Below are 20,430 nucleotides of genomic sequence, written 5' to 3' on the forward strand. Positions count from 1 at the left end.
GGTTGTGTAGTGTAATGGTTAGCACCCAGGATTCTGATTCCTGTAATCCCGGTTCGATCCCGGGCACGACCTTTTTGATCCCGCCACGTACAATTAGTACGGATCCCTATCACACCAGATAGCGTTTCTTTTTGGTGCTCTTAGATCCAAGTACCCTAACAATAACCATAACCCTCATCACACTGGTAAGGATTATGTCGTGAGCAGAGACGCTGAAGGATGTAAGAAGGCGAATTACTTGCGCCTGCCTCTCTGCATTTCGCAGCCTTTAGTTGAGCACCACCACTACCAACCATATCATTATAATCCATCCAATCAATTTCCCACTCAACCACCCAAGCATTGCAGCATAACCAAGCCAACAACACTCCGCAGAAAACCCACCTCAAGAAAATCCCTCAGCATTCCCATCAAACTCAACCCACTTACTATCCAACATGTAACCAGACCACTACGAACGAACCAAGTAAACCCCAAAGCAAGCTGGATGGAGCCCCTTGCACCACCGCATCAAGCCCCCCACCACCCACGCCGACAATCCTAAAAACATAGGTACCGATGACATACACCCACAGAGCAGTGTAACTCTCCCCCCCCCCACACGTAAAAATACACATCTTGAACAGGCAAAACCGAGACCGAGACTGTAACTGAAAGTATAAGCAATTGTACCGAAGTAAATGGTGGGGTTATGTACTGTATGTACATCCAAGAATCCAAGAACGTCCCAAAGCGACAGGGCGCATGCGCATGACACACTCACAGCAGGGCACGCGACACCACACGGGCACGGGAGCAGAGACTACTTACCTCCTTACTACCCAGACCCGGGGCAGGGCAGGTCTACCCAGTTGTTTCAAACTTGTTTATCCTTTTGTTCGTCTGCTTGATTTATCTCTGTGGTGGTTATTGTTGTACAGTAATAGTACCGAGGAGGGGTTGGAACGTTCTTTTTGCTCTATTTATCTCTCGGGGTGTTACTGGGTTTTGCCTCTCTCTCTCTCATGTCACTGAGGTTCCTAGCATCGTGGGATAGAGAAGGAAGGTAGGTAGGTAGGTAGGTAAGTAGGCTAACTATCGAACTAACTACCGGCTACTAGACTAGATACTGAACAGTTCTGCAATGACTAACGATACGTTCGCTGAGTTCACAACTTGAAGTTCAAGAGAAGGGCTCAAGAGTGTTGGGGTGAAAGGGCCCCGGGATCGTGGTTGATTGACCCTGTCGCTTTGCGTTTTTGAGGGTTTGTTTTTCTTCTTGAATTCTAAGGTCCGATTGACTTGCGCACAGTTCTGATCCATCCATCAGCGCCGTTTATTGGAAGGGGGTCAATCTTCCAAGTTGGTATCTTCCCCTACCCGCTTTTCGGATCACTGATGATACTACCTCGAAAGAAGAGTACAAGAAAGGATGAAACCGGGGGAATATTTGAAACACAATAAGAAAGAACAGAAAAGAAAAGAAAGGGCATGTGGTTGGACCCGACGCCGCAGGAGCTCCAGCGTAAGAATGTTTTAAACGAACAGCAAAATCCATGCGAAGCGAAAACAAAAACGCATCAGTTCAAGCAGAAGCCCATTCGACCACCTCCAAGGCACACATGACGAGGAAAAGAGTGGAGGGGAGGATCCTAGCCATGGTTAGTCAATCTTCTAATTGTCCGAGCTGATCATGGTACTTACCACACCACATAGCTCTGGAACAGCAGTTTCGACATCGCGCTGACATAAACGTTGTTGATCTGGCAGATCTGCGCCAGTTGAAGGGCCGATGGGGCGCCCGTGAGTAGGAAGCAAACGATGATGAAGATCGGGTCGTCTAAGATGCTGACCGGCACGTACTTGGCCAGCAGTGCGAGGAAGGGCGCCATGATGAGGGTGGGCAGCACCATGCGCGCCACCAATGAAGCGATGATCAGCTTCTTTTCCTCGTTCGGGTGGTCGACATCTTGGAGAGCCTCTTTGGGTAACGTGTTCCGCTCGAGATTCGCGCCCAGCACGACCAAGATCAATGGCACGGCGACCTGACCGTTCTGGCTGATGGCTCGTGTCACCGAGTTGCGGACGAAAGTCCCTTCATCGAAGAATAGGGTTTGCAGCGAAGGAACGGACGCCACGATGATTGAGATGAGCATGGCCCACAGTGGGGGGTTCATGAAGTCCCAGAGTCCGTGTGCGAATTTCCGGGCACCGTTGGAGCTGACCTTCAGTGCCTTCTGCACTCCCACAGGCAGGCGCCGAAAAACCGCGCCGGTTGCCTTGCTCCAGACGCCTGAGATCCGACCACGAACCCGACCGACGGACTTCTTCACACGTGGAACGACTCCTGTCTGGTTCTCCTCTGCTTGGGCCGCCACCTCCACATTCGGGAAGCACATGATGTCGCCGGTGGTGCTCTGGCGGGGGAGGAACGGGCCCTGCGGGGGAGGTCCGAGGACGGTAGGGTGGTGGGGTTCCTCTTGACCCGTGCCATGAGCCGATAGCTTCGTGTAGGGGTGGTCCCGCGCGCTCACGGGCGTCTCCTGTCCCGAAGTGAACTCATCACTCCCATCCACGCTTCCCGAGGACTCCGTGGCATCGTCTCCGTCGCGGGTCCTCACGAGAGGTTCGTCCGGATCGATCTGCTCGGGATTGTCGGTGTAGCGTTCCTGACCCTGACCGATAAGATTGGCGCCCTGTTCTCTTTCGCCTTCCTCCAGATACCGTTCGCGGGGAGCTAGCAAGACGTGATAACCCCAGCTCCAGCGCACGAGTTGGCCCAGCTGCTGGAAGATCAGCAGATATAAAATACCACGCGCCGCCACTTCGTCGTCATTATCGTTAGGTATACGATCCCAGTGAAGGCCTTGTAGAGTTTGGGAGAGAGACATGACGAGAGAGATGGGGAGCGAGTTGGAATTTCCGAAGACCTGCAGAGATCGGAATCGTTAACCTTGCGTCCGACAGATATCTATCGACTTGGTACTAACCGCCATGGCTGCAACAAAGTTGGACTGTCGTTTCTTGAGCCGGAGACATCGCGAGACAACAAAAGCACATGAGTAGGAGACGATGGTCTGAACGACGAAGATGGCCGGGATGATGGCCAGGTCAGTCAGCTTCTCTGCCGTGAGTTGAGATCCAAGCTTCGTGAAGACTAGGAGCAAGCACGGTCAGCAACCCGCAAAGCACCTGCATGATTGTGTTGTTTATGGTTTCGACATACTCAGGCATGGTGTGAACAGCGTGACGTTCAGATTTGCGACCAGTTTCTGGGCATCTGCATCGAACAGACCCTGCTTGGCGGCAAAATAGCCCGGAAGACTGACACAGACCACCTCGAGGACGGCTTCGAAGACGAGCAGCACGAAGTGAAAGAAGGACGGGTGATTCGAATGGGGCGCGCCACTTTGGAAAATGGCGGAACCCAATCCCGGTTGGGACTGGGTCATGAACTGAGGCGATATAGCCGAGTGGGCATTTTGAAGGGATCTTGGAGAGGTAAAAATGGCCATCGACGGGCGGACGGACGGACGGGCGATAGGGTGAGACTGGTGCGAGTGTAACGCAGAGAATAAGGAAGAGGATGAGAGGGAGATGGTAGACTTGGGGGATCTTGGAAGATAGAAGGTGGTGGGGGGAGGGAAAGCGAGGTGTTTCCGATGGTTGGTCAGCGCGATGACGCGGACCAGACTGGCCGATGATGAGATCAATTCTTTGAGATAACGAAGAAGGCGGTGGGCGAATGAGATCAATTAAGGTTGGAGCTGCTTTGGGTTAGAACGTTGTCCGGTAAATGCCAGATCACTGTTGAAGCTTGCTATCTTGATAGACTGTAAGGTACTTTAGTCCGCTTCACCAATTCATATAACGGTTGCAGCCTCCAGCACTCTCCGACTCTTCGCGATAAACGAATAAATACGAAGTAGATTGAGTGAGGGAGTGAAGAATGTACGAACCCTTGAAGGAACGGACTTTTGCTGCAGTCGCTGGTTTCGGATAGCGCCAGGGCCAAAGCTGGAGTCCGATTGGCGGAGTGAAAGGGGCAGTCCATTGCACCCAGCCATGCCAAGGCAGCCGGATTTCCAGCCTGGAGCTCTAGACTGCTTGCTACTTACTTACTTGCTAATTGCTACTGGCAAGAGGAACTGGACGGGCTATCTAAAGAAACACCGTCTAGCTTCACTCTTGTGCTCCGACAGCTCTGTTCCATAGCATCAATATAGAATGATGGTTGCACTTCCTCGACGACCACCTCTTGACCCTCAGTGACTCCCCTCTCGTTCAGCAGGGATGCTTGGCAACGTGATACAGAACCATGGAGGATGAAGTCATAGCCACATCTTGGCAGTCATTGTATTGCAGCTGGGGCAAAAAGACAGACAGCCTCCAGTAAGGGCGAGTGAAACGTGCTGCTTGGCTGGTATTGCTGACCATGACCGGTTTGACTCGCTATTGATCTATCTACTGTAGCTGGTGCAGTTGTTGATGCGAGGATCATGGGAAGCGAAGAAGACAGGAAGAGAGGAAAGTGAGATCGGATGTATCAGCTCTAACGACAATTGCAATCATGATGATGAAACTCTCCCGCCGGGTTATGTCATGATCGGCGGCCAATGATAAGCAGCCCAACGCACCTCGACATCACCCGATCAAAATCCGACACTTCCATGTGAAACCCAAACGGTAATAGTCCTCTAGTACTAAGTAAGTTCCAGATCAAATTGGAGCTTATCGGGTGTGGTCTAAAAAAAAGTTTCCGCGCTGTTCAGTCTTCCAGCCCCCATTTTACCTCATGTTCTCCATCCCTCTCAATAACTACTTAACGACTCCCCCGAGGATCGACGTCGCTAGTTGCTGCATCGGCAGTCCGTGATTAAACGGACCTGCTTAAACTCTACAGTAGTTCAGGTTATACTGGTGTTCAAATCGTACTTTTGACATTGTTTGCTTCAGCTTTACTCCGCATCGTACTGTACAATGTAGATGAATGATGCGAGACAGGAAGAAGAAGAGGTGACGTGACTCCGCACCGGCTCCCCCGTGTCGTGTCTGTGCCGACTGCAAATGATAGTCATATCAGCCACTGCTATAGGTGGTCGTCAGACCAACCCCAGTAGCCCCAGCAGGGTCCGTTTGGCACCTCGGGGCAGGCCCAGTGATACCCGCTGCGAAGGGACTGGTAGCCATTCCAATTGGGCTGCTGTGAAGATGCAAGGATGGCCAACTGCTTGGGGTTTTCGAGTCTGTTGTGTTCGGAGCTGAACCGTTGACCGATCAGGATCTCTGCTATCGGACGTGTGACTTTGGAAAGGCGCCCAGATTACAGGGATAGGGCATGTTCATGCGGTTGAGTTTGGCAGCATCCCCAGGCCGACCACAGCCACAGGGCGGGTTCAATAGCCATGACTGGGGAGACTTAAGTGTTGATGACTACTCAAGTAGAGGCAGTAGGTTTATGATTGACCCGTGGGCGACAAATCTCATATACCTACTCGAGTCAGTCTACCTGACGGCCAAGTACTCGTACATTATGGCATAGCGGGCGTTTCCACTTGGACTCAATTTGTCTCTGACAGAAAGAAAAGGACGGACCACGCGGCCCCCAAGGCAAACCCGGTAGTTGGGACGAGGATCTTATAGGGTGTTTGGCACCCACCGATGATGTCGGCCCTCCCCGTTGGATGTCATTCAACGCCCTGGTATCACGATTCGGAACTAGCCCTTCTATCGTGCGCTTTCCATTGGTCCCCAGCGATTGTCGCAAGCGGGGAGCAACGGCATCGTGTTCAATGCTTTTCCCTCGAAAAGCAGGGAAGTTGGCAACCAGGAGCAAGCACCGCAGTTAGTCATGTCGTCGTTTCGGCGGGCAAGCTCGTTCGTTGGTTCGTCGAGTCGAGTTACACTGGTTGGCAAACGAGCGGTTCCATTGTCACCCATTATTTGCCAGCAGCAACTTTTCGAGGCTTGCGGCCTCGGTAGGGAGTCCGGTTTGGTAAGGCATCGCATCCGCCGATCCACCATACGGCCGCCCATTTACTTCGTCCCTGAGGTAGAGAGACTCATATCATCATCGCAAATCACCACCCAGTCTATCTATCTCCGAACTAGCGACGACGGTGATTCATCGGCCGACGGGGGGTGGCAATTTTCAGGCAGAAATAACTTTCTGGATCGCCACGATCAAGGACCACGGATACTTGCGTACGGCCAAATTTCAGTGTGGGGGGTGGAGGGGGTGGGAAGGGCAGCGTCTGAAATAATGGAGATGGTGCAAAGAGCATTGAAGGAGAAAGGAGTAGCAGGAGGAGAAGCAGAAGGGGGAAGGGATGGCAAAGATACAAGTAACAATAATATTGATAATGATCATGATGATATTTCAATGAAAGCGAGGCTGGCTTTCACTCAATGGAGTTTAGTATCTGATGTCTAAAGTGAAATGTGCCTGAGGGGCACGTGTTATTGGCGGGTGGGCGGGGGAAGGAGAGGGAGAGGGAAGCCTGAGGCGCTTTTTAGCATGCTCGGTTGGCAGAAGATGAACAGGGAGGGAATCCAGTTTTGCGTCCGCCTAGTCTGTTAGTAGTAGCTAGTATTATTATTATCATTATATTATTATTATTTCTGTTTTGCATATGATTATCATTATTCTCATATTTAGGGAGGATCAATGCATTCATTGACCCCATGCATTGTTCATTCGGATCCCAAAGACAGATAGACAGTCACTATTAATTAAGATTCAACTCCCGTCCTGGACCCATCCTTGTGGTTTGCTTGCTTGCTGATGACTGACTTGACTGACTTGGCTTGATTTATAAAATAGATTGCTTGATTGCTTGATTTAATGAATTGCGTGGTTTTCTGCTTGTCTTGTTGGATTGCTATCATATCCGATCTCTCCCTCCCATAGTTAGTTCCACTACGACAGAGGCGGCGGCGGCGGACGGACTATTATATTAACGTTTCATTAGCTCATGACCAGTTCTTGCTGCTCTTGTCCTTGTCTCCATCTCCGTCGCCTCCATCATCTTCCCTCTCTTTCCACCCTCTCTCTCTCTCTCTTTCTCTTTCCTCTCCTCTTCCCTTCCTCCTTCTCTGGCTGGTTTTTCCTCTAGCCTCGAACTCGAACCACTCTCGCTATTCCCACTCCTCCATTAGTTACCTCTTCGTCCTGCCCTCCTCCCTCCCTCTCCACCGTCTGTGCCTTATCCTTGATTCTCGACTCCGGCGCCCCTCAATTCCACCCCCTCTCCCCCCACCAAACAGCCAACAAACGTGCTCGGTTCTTTCCCTTCTTTACCAACTTCACCTCATTCCTCTCACCACTGTCTCCCTTAGCTTCTTCTTTTCTGCATCCTTTGAGAGTGTGGTCTTCCAACCCTCTCCACTATCGCCATTCTAGCGAACTTTCTCTGTTCTGGGCTCTCCCTGCCGTCTTCTCTTACCGGTTCGATATAGACGATTCTCCCTCGGGAATGGCCTGAGGTGTGCCCCGCGTCGACGAAATCCTGCCTTGTTTTCTTCCTCCTTTCAGATCCGCTTCGGCAGCCCGCTCCTGCACACCCACTGCAGAAAGAAAAATTGCACTCTTCGATCGCTCTAGACCAATCGAGGTTGCAATTGACTCGGCCGCCTTAATTCCCGATCGTTCCGACCTTCCTCCCCAACCCTCCGTTGATAATCCAATATACCCCGACTCTCCTGAGTCTGCGGTCTCACACGGTGTTGGCAGCCGGCGTTGAAATAGCCAATTGCGCACCCCTGGGCTTAACAGCAAGCGCTCCTCGCACCCTGACCACCTAGTATGGACACTGAACGAGAGACCCTGGCCGACATACCGACTTCAAAATCCACCATGTCAGACATCGATAACAGGTCCGACACTACGGACGACGACCTCTCACCGTCTCTTGCTACTACGCAGTCATACGCCTCTGTGCCTTCCTTGCGACCGACTATGGATAAACCTACGATCAATCCCTCGTCCACGCATCTGGGGCAGATTAATGCTGCTCGCCGAGGTGTTGGTACCACCCCTCGCCCGCAAGCTTCGATGAGTGGCGCGCAGCCAGGAGGACTGAACCAGGACATCTTGGCCAAAATGAAAGCTTTTTCCTTATCTAGACAAGGAGCACCACCGAGTCTGACACATGCCAACACAACTAATTTCGTGCCCAAGGCGTCTTCGCCATCCACCTCCAGCGCTAGCCCTGTCTCATCCCCGCCTTCTGCCTCGAACGGATCTCTGGGCGGTGCTTTTGCGGGTCGCTTGCATCCTGGGGCGACCCGGCCGGGGACCAAGAACTGGGTTTCATCTCCCTCTCTGCCTCACGGCTCGCCTAACTTGAACTCTCCCAAGCCGGGCGGCCTGGCAGCAAAACGCATGAAGCCAGGCCTCAAGCTTTCGGATGCAACCGGTTCGAATAGCCCCGCTCCAGGTGGACCGTCCAACGGTGAATCTGGAACGCAGCAGGAGACGGCGTTCAGCAAATACTCCGAGTTTATCGACACAAAAGCAGGAACGCTCAATTTCAAGAACAAGGCCATTCTCCACGGTGGTGGTATCGAATTCTCTTCGGGCCACAGCTTCAGCATATCGTTAGATGAGGTGGATCGCCTGGACGAGTTGGGCAAGGGTAATTACGGTACTGTCTATAAAGTTCGTCACAGCCGACCGCACATGCGAAAACCGGGCATGGGGTTACGAGGAATCGTCAGTCGCCCGACGGAGCAAAATGGCGGAGGGAATACGCAGGATTCGCTCTCGGGTGTCGTTATGGCGATGAAGGAGATTCGCCTGGAGCTGGACGAGAGCAAGTTCGCACAAATCATCATGGAGCTGGACATTCTGCATCGGTGTGTCTCGCCCTTTATCATCGACTTCTATGGCGCCTTCTTCCAAGAAGGAGCGGTATACATTTGCGTCGAGTATATGGACGGTGGCTCAATCGACAAAATCTACAAGGAGGGCATTCCGGAGAACATCCTTCGGAAGGTCGCCTTGTCCACAGTCATGGGACTGAGGACACTCAAGGAGGACCACAACATCATCCACCGCGATGTCAAACCCACAAACATCTTGATCAATTCGCGCGGACAGATCAAGATCTGTGATTTCGGTGTCAGCGGAAATCTTGTGGCCAGTATTGCTAAAACCAATATTGGATGTCAGAGTTATATGGCCCCCGAGCGCATTGCTGGCGGTGGCGTGCAACAGTCCGGTGCCAGTGGAGGTGGAACCTACAGCGTCCAGAGCGATGTGTGGAGCTTGGGTCTATCTATTATTGAGTGTGCAATCGGCCGCTACCCTTACCCGCCAGAGACATTTAACAACATTTTCAGCCAACTTCATGTGAGTGTCCTTTCCATCCGAGTGATTTCCATCCGATTCGCAGTTCTAACGTGTGATACATCAGGCTATCGTCCATGGAGAAGCACCCACCCTCCCCGAAACTGGATATTCCGAAGAGGCGCATGCCTTTGTCCGAGCATGCTTAGATAAGAATCCGAATAACCGCCCCTCTTACAATATGTTACTCCGGCACCCCTGGCTCTCGTCACTCATGCAGCCGCCAAGCGAATCGGACGGCGCACATGAGGAGGCCACGCCACTGGTCAATGGCTCTGGACCCGAGGGTTCATCCTCGACTGAGGATCCGGAAGTGGCAGAATGGGTCAAGGAAAGACTCGAGCGTCGTGAGAAGGGGCTACTCCTCGAAGCAGATAAACCCGCACTTCACGCTGTCGCCCTAGATGCGGTTCCGGGAAGCCCTTTGCTGGATGATCCGTCCGCCATGTACAATCAGCGCTGAGGATTGATGGGCTTTTCCTTCTCACCGATCAAATTATTCTCTCCCTTCCTGGTTGTCTATCACCTCTGTTAAGCTGCACCCGTCATGCGATGGATTGGCACAAGCAGGTGACACCCGCTGGCGCTGGCGCCGTCTAACCGAAGCTGCTGCTTCCAGAGCCTACAGCACTTCTCCCCTTCACCTTCCGCTCCTCGGTGCACTCGAAGATTTTCGGTCTATGTCATCCTTCTCGAGAACCAACGAGATATGTGATACTTCGGGTGCCGTTCCATGCTGTTTTGGGGCATTGATGTATAACGAATGTACAAGCGTAATATGTTAGCTAGATTCTCCACGAATGTACACGCACAAGCACGGTCATGTCGAGATAAATGGAATACTATATGATGATTTCTGTATAACCGAGTTTCAATTGGCCTTCACCGGACCATGATAGCTATATAATAGTCACCGTGCTGATGTGGTATTATACAGGATGGGTTTGCCCGGCCATGTCGGGCAGGTCCTCCAGGGTTCAGTGCAGCTAGTCACATCCGCTGACGAAACACAGGAGGATGAGAGGCAATAGCTATGTTATGAAGTCCTGTAGAAAGCGGCATCGGTGTTTTGTGTGTTTGATGCCGTGAGAAGTGGCTTCAGGAGGGAGTATGAGTCTGAATTGACTTAAAATCACTTCTTATGTCTGGTATCTTTAGCTATAGATTGCCAAATATATTGATATTTCAACATCCAAGGTTGTGTAGTGTAATGGTTAGCACCCAGGATTCTGATTCCTGTAATCCCGGTTCGATCCCGGGCACGACCTTTTTGCCCAAACTTCTGTGCCTCTCATCCGGCCGCAGGAGATTGCAAGGCCAATTGAACCTTTTTTTAGTGGACGTCCCTGGCTATCTAATCTATCCTGCACATCAAGCCTAAAACCTGCATCATAATATGCGGAGAGTTTTAAAGTCCGGAGACTCTTTCCGAGAGATACGCGGGAACCAACCACCACCCAGACTTTAAAATAGAGTGCATGTTGACTCATACCCTAAGCATACTCCAGTATAAATTTCTATCATCAGTGCTATTGCGCTCTTCACCTAGTAACTACACACCCAATTGACCAATAAGGAGTACCACTCACCCCAAACACCTTCTACAAACCTACATACTACACCCACCCCAAACCCGGAACATTACCACCAAAAATGCAAAAAAGATACGATCTCATCCTCCTGGACTTCGACGGCACGATCTTCGACTCGGAAGAAGCAATCTACAGCACCATGCAAAAAACCTACCACCACTTCCACCCCACCGAGCCAATCCCAACAACCGCCCTCCGCGCCCAGATCGCCCAAGGCCAAGCCCCCGAAGCGACCTTCCGCGCCCTGCAACCCTCCGCCGCGGCGCAGGCAACCTTCAACGAATCCCTCTGGATCAGCACCTACCGTGCGCTGTACGCCACGCACGGCCAACCGCTCACAACACCCTACCCGTACACGCGGACCCTGCTCCGCGCCCTGGCGCGCACGCATCACATCCCCGTCGCCGTCATCAGCAATAAAGCCGTTGCAGCGGTTACGACTGCGCTGCGGCGGGAGGGATTGCTCCGTGGAGACTGGGAGGAGGAGGAAGGGCAGATTCCTGAGGAGCTGGTGGTCGGGGATGGGGTGTTTGCGGTGGGTGGGAGGAAGCCTCATCCGTCTGGGTTTGCGGAGGTGTTGGTGCCGCGGTTGAGGGCGTATTTTCTTGCGTGTAATCGACGGGGTGGGGAGGAGGGGATGCGGTGGTTGGAAGGGGAGGTGGATATGAGCAGGGTGTTGATGGTCGGGGATACGGTCACTGATATTCGGTTTGCGAGGAATATTGGGTCGCCCGTTTGTTGGTGTCGGTTTGGGCAGGGGGATCCCCTCGAGTGTGAGGCGTTGCGGCCGGAGTTCGTGATTGATGATTTGAGGGAGTTTGAGTCTAAGGTTCTTCGGGTCGATGTATAGAGTCTTCATTAGATGGGCTGAGGATTGGGGACTTTATGTATAGACGAGGTTTGGGATTATACTGGTGAACAAGATAGATAAACGGTTTTAGATGGCGGTGCCGATGCTTCTGGGCCGTGGCCCTGGACGGTGAGTAACTATGTGACTAAGTCGCAGCGACGGTCAAAGCGGCCTTGCTATTCTGCTGGCTGATGCGTCGTCAAGGATGTATACCAATCATTGCACTATATCTCTAGTCTGTCGTCGTGATCGCACCGGGTCTGCTGGTTGCGCGATCATGCAATCGCTGTGCCATGGTACCGGAAGGGTTATCGACCGCTGTGGCGACATCATCCACACTAACAATATGCAGAAAACAGAAAGAAAGAAAAAAAAAAAAATAATGGTGCTTCGAGCAACTGTCGTTATCATACGAAGGGATGCATTGTCGAAGTAATTCGACGGAAACAAAAAGGTCGTGCCCGGGATCGAACCGGGATTACAGGAATCAGAATCCTGGGTGCTAACCATTACACTACACAACCAATTGTATATTAGACCTCTGAGTTCTTATGTCTTATCACGCAAAACCAAAAGTCAAGCTCATATATGCTGTTACTAGCATCGGCATCATCCTGTCGAACATCATCCTGTTGAATCGGCCATCGGATGTGGTTGATCTGTCGATATACATGGCGAAAATTCTGACAGATCACCCGATTTATCCCGTAGTATTGTATGCGTGGCCGCATGTTCGCGTGGTCTGGTCAAGTTGGCTTTCCATCAGGCTGATATCCATGGGCATGAGCAGCCACTGCATCCGTGGCTACTATATTATTATAGCTGACATACGATGTCTATTGAGGCAAACCGATAAAGGCATTCATAGTAATGCTTGTATGTAGTAACAGCCTTGTAGCTCGCCATCATTAGGGTCATCAAAGGGATGGCAAGCAGCAGCCCTCGTCGATTGTAAAGTGCCATGCTGTCATTACACCGGCCACAGTGCCTAAATATTAGATGAGCATACTATTTAATAAGCTTTGCACTTTTCCGGGTAACCAAGCTCCCCAGTGGAGTGGCAAGTGCAACCACAACCACCTTCGATGCAATAGCGGTATCCCCTGCTGAATCTCCATCCACTTACATTAGTCTCCGCGCACGGATTTCCTGGGCTGAACATGAAGGACTTTGGAAGCTGTTTGTAGACCGTAACGAAATACCGACGAGTCCGGTGGCGGTACCGCAATATACGTACATGACAGTTCCCCAAAGCTCTGTATATATTCGAGGTATGCCAAGGCTCGTCGCAGATGCTATCTCCCCTCCCGTGATGAAAGATTCATTAAAGTATCACAGTGACCATTTTTCCCCACAAACAAGCGCATTGAAGATATGAATGGAGAGTCCTCCCAATGAAGAGCGAGTTTCGTTGTTGATAAAAATGGTAGGGACAATCGCAACCTATTAACTTTCAACGCCGTCTAAATGAGAACGAGAATCACTCAGATAGTATCGGGCAGGAAACTTTGTTGGACAAATGATGGCAGGGCACGGCAGGGAGTGAACGTCGCACATTCTCGTGTTGATATCAATCACCTCGAAGGCTGCGGAGCTCTTGGAATGCTTATGTATTGCCTGCAGCAATGTGTCGGAGACTCCACGCGAGTGACATGGAAAAGAGGCAGGCTCGTATCTACGAAATATCACCATTGCCAGACACGACCACTCTGTGACTCCGATGAATTCTGAACCTCTCCCAGCTGGATTTGTTCTTCGTGACCCATTGTTGGACTTTGACGAACATGGCCATGCGCGCCATCCACAAGATTGGAGCATCTTCCGCCGAACCTGGGCTACCTTCTTGTCGCGGTTCAACCTCGTGACAATCTCAAACAGCACTTTCAGTGAAGCCCAAGCGTCAATTGAACATGAGTTCGCGCTTAGCGAAGAAGTAACCGTTCTAGGGACATCCCTTTTCCTCGTGGTACGTGCACTCCTTACCCAAGTTGTTTCTTCGACGTTCTCGAATTGGAATCTTCAATGATTGTGAAATGAATATGGTAGGGCTATCTTATTGGGCCTTTGGTGTTTGGGCCGATCTCCGAAAGGTTTGGACGTAAATACTCACTCGTCGCAGGCGTTGCTGTGTCATCGGCTTTTAGTTTGATGCCGGCAATAGGAAAACGTCTTGAAACGATTTTAATAGGTGGCTTGCTCGCCGACTTCTTCGGTGTGTCCCCTATTGCCGTTATAGCACAGAATCTTGGAATGTTGAATATCGTGGCATTGCGATGGCCTTTTGCATCGGGGGCTCAATTTCTCGGACCCTTCATTTGGTCCCATTGTCGGGCACCTAATCACGAACGGTGGTGCCAGCTGGAGATGGACAATGTGGGTTACAGTGTTTGATGGCCTGTCATCTCGCTGTTGGGCCTTCTGGCATTTCCTGAAACATATCTGCCAGTGATTCTGCAAAGAGCGGCAAAACGATATCGGAACCACGGGCATCCGCATATTCGTTCACAATTAGAGGTAGAAGGTGTCAGCCTCAGTCATTTAGCACGAGCATATCTGGTTCGTCCCTGGTGTCGGTTGACCCTGTCTTAACATGCTTTGTTTTCCACCCAAGCAATTCTCATTTTCGTGACCTTGTATCAGTCGTTTATTTACGGGCTGATGTACAGTACTTGTTCTACCAATCCTACCCAGTCGCTTTTGGTGATATTTGTGGATGGAACCCAAGTCTCTCCTCTCTGTCTCTGATTGGAATCATTGCCGGCCTATGGGGGGGTACTTTCGCGGTTGTTGTGTTTACCCAAGCATATCTTCGATATCAGACGGGGTGGAGAGATAACAACTTCCAACCGGAAATTCGCCTCTCATTGATGATTGTGGGTGGCTGTCTAGTACCTGCCGAACTCTTTCGGTATGCATGGACATCAAACCCAGCGATCCCTTGGCCAAGTGAGGGCTGTGCCGGGGTCCTTATTGGATTGGGCATGTCCATAATTTTCATTCAATGCTTCACATACATTATTGATTGCTACCCCGACAAAGCGAACCGTGTCATTGCGGCTAATGGGGCAGTGAGAAGCATGTTGGGGCATCTGCAGTGTTCTCTCTTTTCTCGAATCAAATGTACCATGATCTCGGAGTTGCGTGGGCCACCAGCCTAGTTGGATTTTTGAGAGTGATTCTGATACCTGTTTCCGTTCTTTTATGATTTCAGGGGGATGAAAGCAAAGCGTGCTCAATAACTCTTCAGCGCGCAAATGAATGGACAGTTATCTTTGAACAGCGATGACCCTATGGGCTACGCAGGCCAGTCAGACTGTACACAACCTGGCATGGACTTCATCCTTCCCAGTGCTGGACCTTTGAGTCCAGCTGGGAAGTCACTGAAATTGTTCATGAAGTCAGTCATCGACGCTTGGCCTGCGCGGTTCGTTTCCACCGTGGTCAACGCACCCTGGAGGTCTCTGCCAGCGAGGCAGGCTTCTCCACTACGGATTGGCGTGCTACTCCAAGACCCCAGTTTCCTCTCCATCCTACGATGAAAATGGCAACGGAAGAGGCAGCGCGGAGATTGCAGGCTTGCGGCAATATCATGGTTCCACTCTCCGATTACAACTGTCATGTCGCAGATGCCACCGAGACGGCGTGCAAACTGTTTGGCATTGACGACTCAGCCTATAATTAAGCAGCCGCAGGCGAGGCGGACTTGGTTCCATCAGTCAAGTACACTCATACACAGGCCCGCGATCTGGAGTACCAATTCATTCCCGATATATCCAAGGACGACCGATTATGCCAGTTGGCAGTTCTACATGCCAAACGAGCTCTCATCACCGACGACTGGAGGAAGATCTGGTTTGAGGATAAGCTTGACCTGGTGCTTTGTCCATCCGCGCAGACCACCGCCGTGATTCATGATCGATTTGGGCTACCAGCTGACACCACCCTCGCCAATGTTTTGGATGTGCGCGCACCGTGATCTGCTATATGCAATTCTTTTACTAACTCCACGTCATGGTATCCCTCTTGCATCATTCCGTTCCAGCATGCAGATACGAGAGCGATCAGAGTGCCTTTCAAGAAGAGGCCTGGACAGAACGTACCCGGTTGTAAATTTTCGGTGCATTTGCCCGTCTTGTGTTCCAATTTCAGACTTTTGACATCTCTTCGACCAGATATCCCGGAAGATAGCGGCGGCGCCCCTACTCCAATCCAGGTCTTTGTCTTTAGTATGCAAGACGAAGAGTGTCTCCAGCTTGCTGCCATCGTGAATCAATGTCTCAAAGCAGAGACCTCGGTTTAATATAATGGACTGAGACTTCACTCTAGATTGAATCTCAGCGGAAGGCTTCTCTTGGCTGATGCGTTGAACTCGTCGGGTTTATATCGCAGACGAATGATAATCAAACTGTCTTGAGCATGCAACGTTATTGTCTACACTGAATCGGAGCGAGGTTGTGAAGCATCCGCGTGACATAGGTGATCTCGGTCTTGCATATATCATTACCACTATAGGCCGGACTTGCCGTCATATTCTCCCCATATACCGACTACTACAGGGAGGCGAGAAAGAGAAAGAAGAAGAAAAAAAGCCATCAAAGAGACTCGTACATTCGTGAATGAACACTAGACGCTGTCGGCGATCAGACCAAGTGGACCGACCACAGGCAGAATTAACGAATGACTGAACAATTCAGTGTGGGAAGAGACAGATGGCATCGCTGCAGACACTCTTTCAAGATACACCATCCTCGAGCCTCCTTAACTCCTTTCCGCGACAGCTGGGAATCTGGGCCACTGCACCAAGGCTTCCGTGACCATATACCACATTCGGCCGTGATGACATTGACATCCCGGATCCCGCTAAATATTTTTATCCTCATCCGGACGAGCTGCCAAGAAGCCGCGAGGAATGCGCAATGCCACATTCCGCATAGCAGCCAAGAATGTACGCCACAATGTATGTAACACCCGAGTAACGAGAAAATATGAGGTCATAAATTTGGTATCGAACTCGAACCATAATACACCGACCATGGGTTGGATACACTGAATATACACAAGCACAAGCCGGCAATGCCTCATAATGCCAGACTTCTGAGGCACTAACAACTACCAGGTTGTGTAGTGTAATGGTTAGCACCCAGGATTCTGATTCCTGTAATCCCGGTTCGATCCCGGGCACGACCTTTTTTGGTTTCTGATATTTTTTTCACATTGAGTTGTGTAACCTCAGACTGTGACCAGCACTGTACCACTAAATCCGACAATAACTTTGTTTTGGGTTTGTGCCTCCCCCAACCACCGGTACATCTACCCGTAACCGCCCAACCTGCAATATGCATGGGTATTGCCATGCCATGGATGGATAAAGCGTCGGCGACGGCTGACATCACGAGGAATGTTTGCCAGCCTCGTGGTCCGGAGCCTACAGCATACCACCCGCACGTTAACCTTGACATCATCCATCCACTACCTGATGGGACAGCCAGAAGCTGGCAAACTGGCATCCCTGACTCAAGAAAACGCCTGTCTCGGTCTCAACCTATCACCTTCTAACTCGTGCCCAAGTATAGACTGCTTGCAGACACACAGCCACCTAGTCAGATAGTCTCTTCAATAGTCGCGAGTCTTGCTCCCAAATAGATAGTCCCAAGACAAGTGTACTGTATACGAAGTCACCAACTTGAACTTGTCTCAATTATCCCGAGCGGTCGATGTCACAATCCCATCCCGGCTATTTTTGGAGTGTGTTGTCTTATCTACTGTGGAGAAAGGGAGAAAAAAAGCGACTAACGGCTAGTCTCATGCAGGAGGATGAAGGACAACTAACTGCATGTCGTCGAATGCTTGCTTGCATGCTTAAACCTTTAGCCTTGGGAGTGCACTAACCGAACCGGTGGCCACGAACCCCACGAAACCTGGTCATGGGACGAGGTTGATGTTGACGTTGGGACTGTCGGGTACCAAAGTCTGATGATGGTTCTACAATGTACTCTACCGGTTCTGCCGCCAGTGTGCCCGACCTTTGGGTCGGGCGGTTGAGTCTCGGTTGGGTAATACTTTAAGAAATTTAAGGTTGCTACCTTGTATTCGCTCAACGGGATGCTCTGGAACGGGATGGCCAAGAATGGAACGTATAGACTTATGTTTATGTCATTTGTTGAAAGTATAATCCAGAAAAAAAAACCTGAGACATATGAAATGTTGACGTTGAAGTCGCACTGGGTGTGCGGGTCGGGTATCAATAAAAAAAAGAGACAAAGAAACAAATAACAGTGGCGTCAACGGTATATGTATAGCCAGACGTCACGTTGCAGCAGGAGGTGGAATGTTGCGACTTGCAAGCCAGCTATATCGCACCCCGGTCGGAGTATCGCGCGATTATTGCAGCCGCGTATGCGTCAATGGGTCCAAAGACCAAGTAAAGCCTGCATGGACGGAACCTGCCGTCTCCCCACTGGATCGCATGGCTGCCGGATTCCCAAAATTTGCGATGATAAGTGGCTCGGAAGACATCGTTTGCGGTGGTCTCATGGATGCTCGGTTGAACCTCCTTCTCAAGGCCAGTATCCAGCGGTTGAATGCTGGTGGCGGTGATGCATGTATCAGTGTAAGAGTTGCCCCAGAGATAGCCGGGCTACCACCGTGCTGATGCCCTTTGGATCTCTTGGAGATAAGATAGAAATGTTGTGATGGGCGTCTTGCGGGTAGAAACCGGTTATCATTGAGCCCGTGTTGAGTACGGATGGCCCCGTGTCGCACTGGGCTTGACGAGATGGCGGGGTCGTCCTATGTGTCCGGAACGCCGTCGTTGAAGATCAATCCGCAGGAATATAGACCTTCCCAGCCCTCGAATTAATTGACGTAGACCATCACGGCAAACGAGATCAGACAGAAGCAGAGCGGGATATAGACTTTCCGATCCATATCGCGATCGTGTGGGGAAGACGGAGAGCCAGCGGAGCGAGGACGAGTCGTCGACTTAGTGTGTTTGTGGACCATATTCTGTCAGATAAGATGAGAGGGCTGGCTGAATCAGAATGATACTTTGTTTGTTGTCGCTTGTTGTTTATCGGGAGGCTGGGATAGGATGGAAGTTGTTGTTGCCAGGAGGGATGAAGGAGGAGAAGAAGGAGGACGACGACGACTACAAGGGAGGGAGGAGGGGAAAAGGAGGGGAAACGAGGATCGAGTGATCAGCGTCCAACGACTCCAACGTGGCGCCCGATCGCCCAACAAGATCGCAGCATCCCGCAGCGTGGCCGCTTTCAGTTCTTTCTTTCCCCAACCTCAATCTTTGGACAACTGACGAGGTCATGTGAGAAGCTGAACCGCCCACCATCTTATTCAGGCAGCAACAGGCAACTCAAAGTCAGCCACCCAGCCAAGCCACCCTGCCACCCGAGGGTCTGAGTTCGATTCTGGTCGGGGTCAGTTTTCTTTTTTCTACCACTGCACCTAGTTTAGTATCTACGGTAGTCTACCCCTCATGGTTTGCCTAACCCAACTCTCTCTCTCTCTGCAGGATTCACGTGGAGGGGCGGAAAACCAACCCCGACAGCGGGACAGAGTGACAGGCAGGCAGGATCCAGTTGCAGGTCCAGGGGAAACCAGCCCATAATCAAAATCAACCCCTGTCTTGTCTCAGGTTGAGGCTGATGACAGCCAGTCAGGGTGACTGTTTAATGACCTCGTACTTTGTGCAGGTTACATTAATCTCCCGCAACGCGTCAACGGGCTAATCAACTGCATTTACCGCTCGGAGCATCTATCCGAATGCAGCGCAGGACTGCATGGCCACTATAGTGCTCATCTAAGACATGGTCATGGCGGACCAGCTGATGTTAGCCCCTCGAGGTGGATATGTCCCGTTGCTCAGGGCTGGAAAAAAAAGGAAGAGGCGTCCCTTTCACCCTTGATTTCACGCGTCAACACGACACCCGTCTGCCTCTCCTCGTTCCTGTCAAGAACAATTATCCGAGTGAGACATGGATTGTCTTCTGACCTGCAATGTGCTCGCCCGGCCGAGGTTCGCGTCGCTTAGGGCCGAACTCAGTCTGGACTGACCCGATATAATTAGAATTCTGAACGATTTTTATAGAAAACTTAGTATTGTAAAGAGACCACCAGTCGCATTGGATTGCCAGGCATTTGTATTGCGAATTCAATGGCGAGCCGTAGGGCCCAGGGCGGCGATCCATGGCTCTCATCCGTCTCTATCGATTGGTCTCGACTGCATCTCACTGAACAGTGCTGCGACAATTCTCTGACACGATCCGCAGGTGAGAGCACCAACTGTTGGTCAGATTGTAGGGATGCCGAGGAGCTCTAGTAGTGAATCCTAATCTCCCTGGAGGGTTGCAGAGACAAGACCGACCGTGGCAAAAAGGGAGTGGTTCAAGACTTGGCCCCTTTCGGCTCCGACCTCACTAAGTCATAGCGAACAATCGTTGCCTAAGTAATCAAAAAAAAGCCCACTCATTCTGCCACTGACTAATCGATCGAATCGGAGAATAGGGCGAATGACACCACGAGGATTGACTTTTGGAATTGGAACCTGGGTCTGGTTAATTGTTGGCAAAGAATGCTTGTGGTCCCCACGGAAGAAGGGGATACAATACAAGGAGAAATGAAGTCACGGAACCGCGCGAAGGGAAGGG

At 51.1% G+C, this 20,430-nt stretch overlaps 6 protein-coding genes and 4 non-coding genes across 10 annotated transcripts; 8 read left to right on the forward strand and 2 right to left on the reverse strand.

The window, feature by feature from the left end:
• On the forward strand, positions 1-72 carry BO97DRAFT_t27. The gene has a single exon. It is a non-coding gene; the product is annotated as a tRNA-Gln (tRNA).
• A 1,470-nt stretch (positions 73-1,542) lies between these two features.
• Positions 1,543-3,811, reverse strand: BO97DRAFT_402487 (Auxin Efflux Carrier superfamily). Its single transcript, XM_025694515.1, has 4 exons — positions 3,206-3,811; positions 2,970-3,136; positions 1,696-2,909; positions 1,543-1,640 (listed from the first exon to the last, which is right to left on the reverse strand). The coding sequence occupies exons 1-4, from the start codon at positions 3,492-3,494 to the stop codon at positions 1,565-1,567; spliced, it is 1,746 nt and encodes a 581-aa protein (XP_025556036.1). The 5' UTR covers positions 3,495-3,811; the 3' UTR covers positions 1,543-1,564.
• Positions 3,812-5,676: 1,865 nt separating this feature from the next.
• Positions 5,677-6,448, forward strand: BO97DRAFT_78648 (uncharacterized protein). Its single transcript, XM_025701060.1, has one exon. It carries the CDS (start codon positions 5,831-5,833, stop codon positions 6,410-6,412), a length of 582 nt encoding a protein of 193 aa, XP_025556037.1. The 5' UTR covers positions 5,677-5,830; the 3' UTR covers positions 6,413-6,448.
• A 1,386-nt stretch (positions 6,449-7,834) lies between these two features.
• Positions 7,835-9,791, forward strand: pbs2 (mitogen-activated protein kinase kinase PBS2; the record flags this gene model as incomplete). Its single annotated transcript, XM_025691425.1, has 2 exons — positions 7,835-9,331; positions 9,396-9,791. The coding sequence occupies 2 exons, from the start codon at positions 7,835-7,837 to the stop codon at positions 9,789-9,791; spliced, it is 1,893 nt and encodes a 630-aa protein (XP_025556038.1).
• A 733-nt stretch (positions 9,792-10,524) lies between these two features.
• BO97DRAFT_t28 lies at positions 10,525-10,596 on the forward strand. Its single transcript has one exon. It is a non-coding gene; the product is annotated as a tRNA-Gln (tRNA).
• Positions 10,597-10,863: 267 nt separating this feature from the next.
• Positions 10,864-11,888, forward strand: BO97DRAFT_402490 (HAD family hydrolase). Its single transcript, XM_025694516.1, has one exon. The coding sequence runs from the start codon at positions 10,982-10,984 to the stop codon at positions 11,768-11,770; it is 789 nt and encodes a 262-aa protein (XP_025556039.1). The 5' UTR covers positions 10,864-10,981; the 3' UTR covers positions 11,771-11,888.
• A 334-nt stretch (positions 11,889-12,222) lies between these two features.
• Positions 12,223-12,294, reverse strand: BO97DRAFT_t39. Its single transcript has one exon. It is a non-coding gene; the product is annotated as a tRNA-Gln (tRNA).
• A 1,196-nt stretch (positions 12,295-13,490) lies between these two features.
• Positions 13,491-14,975, forward strand: BO97DRAFT_452875 (uncharacterized protein; the record flags this gene model as incomplete). Its single annotated transcript, XM_025699044.1, has 7 exons — positions 13,491-13,736; positions 13,817-13,982; positions 14,012-14,032; positions 14,217-14,339; positions 14,382-14,395; positions 14,437-14,866; positions 14,908-14,975. 7 exons carry the CDS (start codon positions 13,491-13,493, stop codon positions 14,973-14,975), a joined length of 1,068 nt encoding a protein of 355 aa, XP_025556040.1.
• Positions 14,976-15,311: 336 nt separating this feature from the next.
• Positions 15,312-15,746, forward strand: BO97DRAFT_420273 (uncharacterized protein; the record flags this gene model as incomplete). The annotated part of the gene is made up of 2 exons (XM_025696641.1): positions 15,312-15,384; positions 15,463-15,746. 2 exons carry the CDS (start codon positions 15,312-15,314, stop codon positions 15,744-15,746), a joined length of 357 nt encoding a protein of 118 aa, XP_025556041.1.
• Positions 15,747-16,885: 1,139 nt separating this feature from the next.
• On the forward strand, positions 16,886-16,957 carry BO97DRAFT_t29. Its single transcript has one exon. It is a non-coding gene; the product is annotated as a tRNA-Gln (tRNA).
• Positions 16,958-20,430: the final 3,473 nt, after the last annotated feature.

Source organism: Aspergillus homomorphus (assembly GCF_003184865.1).
Source record: "Aspergillus homomorphus CBS 101889 unplaced genomic scaffold BO97scaffold_2, whole genome shotgun sequence".
In the NCBI taxonomy this organism is placed as follows: Eukaryota; Fungi; Ascomycota; class Eurotiomycetes; order Eurotiales; family Aspergillaceae; genus Aspergillus; species Aspergillus homomorphus.

Excerpts from the sequence above, each read along its gene's own strand:
- BO97DRAFT_402487 (XM_025694515.1), bottom strand. The coding sequence starts at position 3,494 with ATGGCCATTTTTACCTCTCCAAGATCCCTTCAAAATGCCCACTCGGCT. Across the intron at positions 2,910-2,969 it reads ACTTTGTTGCAGCCATGGCG|GTCTTCGGAAATTCCAACTC; the intron begins GTTAGTACCAAG and ends CGATCTCTGCAG. Across the intron at positions 1,641-1,695 it reads TCGAAACTGCTGTTCCAGAG|CATGGCTAGGATCCTCCCCT; the intron begins CTATGTGGTGTG and ends AGATTGACTAAC.
- BO97DRAFT_78648 (XM_025701060.1), top strand. The coding sequence starts at position 5,831 with ATGTCGTCGTTTCGGCGGGCAAGCTCGTTCGTTGGTTCGTCGAGTCGA.
- BO97DRAFT_402490 (XM_025694516.1), top strand. The coding sequence starts at position 10,982 with ATGCAAAAAAGATACGATCTCATCCTCCTGGACTTCGACGGCACGATC.